Here is a 7,270-nt window from a genome sequence, read left to right as displayed (position 1 = left end):
CTACTCATAGGGACCCTATAGGACAGAGTAGAACTGCCCCACACGGTATCCAAGGAGCGGCTGGTGGATTTGAACTGCTGACCTTTTGGTTAGCCAAACTCTTAACCACTGCACCACCAGGGCTCCAAGTACCACAGGCATAGAGGTTAGGAATTACAACACATATTTTTGGGAGGACACAATTCAATCCATGTGACTAATCTCTGCCTGGGCTACCTCTTGCCAGCGTAATGTGGACTCTGCCTCCAGGGACAGGAACTAACCAGGTAGGTCCTCTTCAGCCCTGACTTGGGATTCCTGATCAGTGTGACCAGAGCCAGGGTCTGAGAAACATGGCGTGAGCAGGGCTGCAGAGGGAGGAGCAGCAGCTGAGGGGGCCTGAGCCTGAGGACAGAGGGGTGGTCTCTGGCTTGGTCACAGCTAGTGTGCATGGGGTTTGGAGTGGAGAAGTGGAGAAGGCTGGGGAAAGTGTGTGTGAGGGGGGATGGGAGACCAGGGAGGAGGCTTTCTGAATGGGAATGGGGTCACACTGTGTCAAATGATGAAAGAGAACCCTCCCACCCTCACCCTAATGAGCTGTTTCTGCCTCCTTCCCAGGTCCAAATCAGTCAAGCTGACAAGGATGGCATATGCCATGAAATCCCTCAGCTTTCTCAACCCCAAGACCCTCTCCAGGTGGGTGAGTCAAAGTGGAAGTGGAGTGGAGTTACCTATGAGCTGTAGACCAGGGCTTTTCAAAATTTAATGTCATATGGGTCACCTGGGGATCTTGTTAAAATGCAGATTCTAGGTCAGGATGTCTGGGGTGGGAGCTGAGATTCTGCAGTTCTGATAAGCTCCCAGGTGAAGCTAATGCTCCTGGTCCCTGGACCACACATTGAGTAGACAGAGGCTAGACATGATGCTTAATGTGTTCATTCCTGATGTCATTTAAACCTCACAAAAACTTCGCGAAGTGAAGGTTAGTATGCCAAATTAATAGATGAGGAAACATGTACAGAGTGGGTGCTCTCAAAACCCAAAAAATCCACGGCCGTTGAGTCAGTTCCGACTCATAGTGACCCTATAGAACAGAACTGCCCAATAGGGTTTCCAAGGCTATAAATCTTTCTCGGGGAGCAGCTGGTAGGTTCCAATCGCTGACCTTTCCGAGAGCAGCCGAGTGCTCTAACCCCTGTGCGACCAGGGCTCCTGGGTGCTCTCAATCACCTAGAGAACTGAGTGGGGTCAGGATTTGAGCTTGGGCATGCCTGGCTCCAAAATCCAGGTTCCCTCCACGCGTTTGGTTCTACATTGTCTACCTCAGAGCTCAAAAATTCCTTAAATTGACTTCAGGCTTCTTTAGTTCATCCCACTTTACAGGTTAGAAGACGGAGACCATGACAGCAAAGTGGTAATTGAGGGATGGGGGATGGGTCTTCTACACCTTGCTGCTTGTCTGGTCTGTTACCTAGGAGCAGCAGCATCACCTGGGGGCTTGCTAGAAATGCAGATTCTCAGGCCCCACCCCAGATCTACTAAACCAAAATCTGCATTTTAACAAGATCTCCAGGTGATTTATATGCCCATTAAAGTTTGAAATGTACTGATCTAGAACAGGCTTGGTGGGATGGTACGGGAGGACTATGATGAGCGCCCTCTAGAGGCCACCATGAGTCTGGCCTACTCCAAGGGCACTGGTTTTGGCTTAGAGGGGTAGGGGAATGAACTCCGCCCCGCAGTTGGGGGAGGTCTGGGAGACAGAAGTGAACTCATCCTGATGCTCCAAACTACCTCCAGATATGTGGCAGTGAGCACCTCGGTGGTAACCCAGAAGCTGCAGTTGGAGCCCAGCCCCGAGGCCCCCAGAGCCCGGCGCTACCGAGTAAGCAATTGCCGACAGGAGTGTACGGAAGGGCATCATGGCGTACAGCCTTAAGGACCTCTTCCACAAGGTGAGGGGCGGCTGCGTTGGCATAGTCAACCACTGGGGCCTGAGCTGAGGAGTTGCTGCTAGCTACCTCTATCCTCCAGGTTAGGAGTGAAGAGTTCAGCAGGGAGGTTGTTGATGGCTTAGATGATGAAATGGTTTCCACTTTGGTGCCAGCTCCAATAGATTGGTAGCAACTGCCTGGAGGAGAGCTGTGCAATCAGTGATGTCTGTCTGGTGACAGGAGGAGAGCAGTATTTTGCCATTCCACATTAACAGTTCATCAGTGGTATTCTCAGAACATATTCTTCTTGCTCTTACATTCCCTTTTCCAGTAGTTCTTAAACTTGTAGAAGTGCCTGGAAGTTGGGGAACTGAGCAGGATTTTAGAAATTCTCTTCCCCATTGTCTACCTTCAACCAGGGCAAAACAAAAACAAACCAACAAACAAAAAACAGTTGCCGTGAGTTAACTCTAACTCGTGGCAACCCCATGTGTGTCAGAACTGTGCTCCATAGGGTTTTCAATGGCTGATTTTTCCAGAAGTAGATCACCATGCCTTTCTTCTGAGGCACCTCTGAGTGAATTCAAACCTCCACACTTTCAGTTAGCGGCAGAGTGCATTAACGGTTTGCACCACCCAGGGACTCCTTAAATCTTTCTTCCACATTGGACTTCTATGTAAGACTTTGTTAATAACTGGACGACTTTCTTGAAACGATGGATCAGGCAAATTTCCAGAGGTAGAAAACAAGGTCACACAGCTTTTGTGGATGATTCTCAACAACTGGTGAGAATTCCAGGCTTCTTCACCTCCATCCTCCATCTCCACTCAGTTGGGGGTGACTTCTCCCTCTAACCCTTCCACAGCCTCATCTACTCTTGCTTTGTATTATGTCAATACAAGTGTTATGTCAATACCATGTATGTCACTGCCCCATTAGTTTATCAGTTCCATGGGGCAGAAACCCTCTCACCTGTATGCCTAAGTGCCTGGCACAGATCAAGCATTTGGATTAGACTTCCAGTTACTAGTCTGTTTAATGCATAGAAATAATAGCTGACCTAACCTCATATTCTAGGCTTCCTCCCCCATTTCTCTGTATTAGGTCTGTTCATCCTGGGAGCCAATTTCCCATCCTTTTTGAGGCTTCTGAGTATGCCAGATTATATTTCTTATTCCTTGAATCAAAAGGGCTCTTTCACACTTTAGTTTGAACTCAGTATTGTTTTCCAACTTGAGGCCTGGGGATGAACCTTGAAAACATTATGCTAGGTGGAAGAAGCCAGACACAAAAGGCCACATACTGTATGATTCCGTTTACATGAAATGTCCAGCATAAGCAATCTATAGAGAAAAAAGTAAATCAGGGGTTGCCAAGGGCTAGAGGAAGAAGGGAATGGGAGTAGCTGTTAATAGACATGAGATTTCTTTTCGGGGTGATAAAATATTCTGGAATTAGACAGTGGTGATCGATACACAACCTTGTGAATATATTAAAAACCATTGAGTTGTACACTTTAAAAGAGTAAATTTTATGGTATGTGAATTATCTATCAATTAAAAATTATATATGTGGCCCCTATTATACTTTTATTGGACAATGCTGTTAGCCATGAAGCCAAGTACCAAGAGGTGCCATGACAAAGTCTTTGGGTAGTGATCCCATGGCAGAGAGCCTGGGTTTCAGTTCCATCCAATAGAGCCTGGCCCCCTGTCTTTCTCTGCTAGGTCACCCTTTGCCTGACAGCTGAGGTGATGTGGGTCTCTCCCCCACCCCAGCTCTGTGGCTCTATGGGGATGGCAGAAGCAGCACTGAACTTATTCCCTAGGTCCAGGACACCCTGATGCTGGCAGACAAGCCCTTCTCCCTGGTGCTGGAGGAAGACGGCACGATTGTAGACAGAAGAGTATTTCCAAGCCCTGGCAGAGAACACAGTGTTCATGGCGCTCCAGAAGGGGCAGAAATGGCAGTCCCCATCAGAGCAGGTGAGGGCCTATCTGTAGGGGGATAAGTTGGGCACCTGGGAAAAAACCTTGGGGGGAGGCAACCACATTCTTGTCTTGATGCAGGGGGCTAGGTACCAACTCTCCCTCTCCCAAAAGCCTGCCAAGAAGATAGATGTGGCCTGTGTGACCTTCGACTTGTACAAAATGAACCCGCAGGATTTCATTGGCTGCTTGAATGTGAAGGCAACTCTCTATGGCACATACTCCCTTTCCTACAATCTGCACTGCGGTGGGGCCAAGCACATCATGAAGTGAGTGAATTGGGGTTAGCTAGAGGCAAGATGGCTATTCAGCAATGGGAGAGCCCCTGTCTGCTCACAACCATCTCTGCCTTCTCAGGGACTGGGGCCAACTTAGGTGCTGAAAAAGCGTAACAGTTAGCATTTGTCTAAAATTTTAATGGCTTACCTAAGCGCTTTGGATTACACTACTGTATGCCGAAGGGGTACACATACTTCTCCTGTTGGAACCTGGTTATATTTAGTTAGTTTTTACAAATGTTAAAATGAATTTTTATTTCTTAAACCTATTAAAAAAAAAAAAACTTGTTGCCAACGAGTCGATTCCAACTCATAATGACCCTATAACCAAAACCACATCCATCGCCTTTGAGTCAATTCTGACCCATAGTTACCCTATAGTACAGAGTAGAACTACCCCATAGGATTTCCGAGGAGCAGCTGGTGGATCCAAACAACCAAGCTCTTAACCACTGTGCCACAAGGGCTCCAGTGACCCTGTAAAAATCCATTGCTATGGAGTCGGTTCTGACTCATAGTGACCCTATAGGACAGAGTAGAACTGCCCCATAGAGTTTCCAAGGAGTGTCTGGTGGGTTCAAACTGCCAACTTTTTGGTTAGCAGCCATAGCACTTAGCCACTATGCCACCAGGGTTTCCGGTGACCCTATACTCCTATAGTCCCCCTTAAATGTTGTTCACAGAGGTATAATGAATAATTGAGACCTGAGAATGACAGGAAACTAAGCCTAGAATTCAGACCCATCATCCTTTTTTTTTTTTTTTAAATGATAGTGGAATCACAGTGATTTTTATTTATTTTTTGATAGATTTAGTTTTTATAAATACCTTCCCCTATAGCTAGCAGGAGTCCCTGGGTGGTGCAGACAGTTCACTGCTTAACTACTAATCAGAAGGTTGGTGGTTTGAACCTACCCAGAGGCCCTCGGAAGAAAGGCCTGACAATCTGCTTTCTAAAGGTCACAGCTTTGAAAACCCTATGGAGCGCAGTTCCACTCTGCAACACATGGGGTTCCCATGAGTCAGAATCAACTCCGCAGCAACTGGTGGTGGTGCTAGTCCACTACAGCAACTAATTTCTTTTTTTTCATCTAAAATAGTAAGTTTTCCTAAATGGTCTTCTAATCAACTTTTTAAAAATGAACATGTGTCGAAGATTTATTTAACTTATTAATAAAAGAACCAGCAAGAATTTTCAGTCAGTTCAAAGGAGAACTCAAAGTCCCACATGTATGTAGGTTTATCAAGAATGCTGGAATAAATTTATAAATAAGTACAAAACTAGCTTTTTCCGAGGGAGTGGGAGGGATGAAAATAAATTTCCCCTCCGTAAGATAGAATTTATTTACATGTCTATGGAAAAGAGTCATTTGTATTCTCTAATCAACTTTTTTTTTTTTTTTAACTTTTTCTTTAAAAGGAGCCCTGGTGGGACAGTGGTTAAGAGCTTGGCTGCTAACCAAAAGGCTGGCAGTTCAAATCCACCAGCCGCTGCTTGGAAACCCTATGGGGCACTACTCCTCTATCCTATAGGGTCGCTAGGAGTTGGAATTGACTTGATGGCAATCGATTTTTTTGGTTTTGGTTTATTTAAAAAGTTGACTCAACTTTTAAGTATCACAGGAAGCATGAGGATATGTTAAATCATAAGTCAGATACTATTATGGTCATGTTTCCCAAGTTTAACTGCTCCTGGGTTGCTTTTAGAACATTCTTACCCCATTAAGTGAATGTAGCCATGGAGGCTGAGGTGATATAATTAGTCCAAAGGCACAAAGCTAGGGAACAGCAGAGCATGGTCTTCAGCCAGTTTCTGCTGACAGTTTTTACACCTCCCCAGTTGCTAGATTCGAAGTGACTTGGAAAGGCCTGGAAGTCTAGGACAGAGTGTCATGAAGGACAGGGACATGTTTTGTAGACCAATCTGACTGGTCCAAGGGAGTACTAAAAAAAAAAAGCCTTATTAAGTAGACTAGAATTTTGCATGAGAAAGTAGGAAGGTTCTGGACATCTGAATTATCTTATGATTCCATGTAATGCCTGTAGACCCTTTCCATTTCCTGAGGCCAGGCAGCATCTGTTCCTGTTCGCATATCACTCCGTAATTTATAAAACATTTTTAGTCCTACCACCTCAGTGATATTCACATTACAGTGATGATTCAAATTGCTAAAATGAAACAGATTTCTTCCAGGACAGACTGGGAATATAATGGTGGAGGCATTTAAGGAGACGCGGGAAGGGTATTCCTCATGATTTGTCCCAATGCCTTCTCTTTCCACCCAGGGAAGCTCTTCGCTGGGCCCTCTTCGGCATGCAGGCCACCGGCCACGTGCTGCTTGGCACCTCCTGTTACATGCAGCGGCTCCTGGATGCCACAGAGGAAGGGCAGAACCCCAAGGGCGAGGACTTGTCCCTCATCCCACCCTGTCTGAAGATACTGCAATGAAGGCATAAGTCCTTGGAGGCCTTCCCCCGCCAAGAACTAGACTGGGGACCCTATGCTCAGCCTCAGAGCCCACAAGCCTAGCAGCTAGCTACAGAGCTTCTTAACTCCCTACACCTTCCTCAGCCCACAGGACTATGAATGAGAAGGCAGGAGGAAGGGCTGGCAACCTGTAGTGGGCTGACCAAAGAAGAACTGTGGGTTTGGCCTGGCTCAGCTCCTTCCTGCCCAAGGTGGCTTAGCTGACCAAGAACTGGTCACCAGCAGGCTATGGCATGAAATGTGTCCCTCAGCAACCTGTGTTCATATGCTATACTTTGATCTCACTCCCTACCTCCTGGATCCCCTATCCTGAATACTCCTGTGTGGACTGTCAAGCACACTAGTATATGATATTAGAGAATGCAATAAATCATTTATGCTGATACATAGTCTTTGCCTGTGTTCTTTGAGGGTGAGGGTGAGCTTCTGTCTGGAAGGTTGCAAAGGCCTGAAGAGACGAATCTATTCTGAAACCATTTACTATAACATAGGTTTAAAAAAATATATATTGCTGTTAACTCCAATTCATGGCGACCCCATGTGTATCAGAGTAGAACTGTGCTCCATAAGGTTTTCAATGGCTAATTTTTTTTGAAAGTAGA

At 46.0% G+C, this 7,270-nt stretch overlaps 1 protein-coding gene across 1 annotated transcript; it reads left to right on the top strand.

The window, feature by feature from the left end:
- Nucleotides 1–610: 610 nt before the first annotated feature.
- Nucleotides 611–6,629, top strand: CIDEC (cell death inducing DFFA like effector c). Its single transcript, XM_004368313.1, is given in 7 exon segments — nt 611–675; nt 1,780–1,873; nt 1,875–1,934; nt 3,743–3,810; nt 3,812–3,899; nt 3,984–4,171; nt 6,467–6,629. Coding segments are annotated over 7 exon segments (714 nt in total). The 5' UTR covers nt 611–622.
- The last annotated feature ends 641 nt before the right edge of the window (nt 6,630–7,270 follow it).

Source organism: Trichechus manatus, unplaced genomic scaffold, assembly GCF_000243295.1.
Source record: "Trichechus manatus latirostris isolate Lorelei unplaced genomic scaffold, TriManLat1.0 scaffold00001, whole genome shotgun sequence".
Classification (NCBI taxonomy): Eukaryota; Metazoa; Chordata; class Mammalia; order Sirenia; family Trichechidae; genus Trichechus; species Trichechus manatus.
Note: the sequence above shows the minus strand (reverse complement) of the source record. Positions and strands in the feature narration are given on the sequence as shown.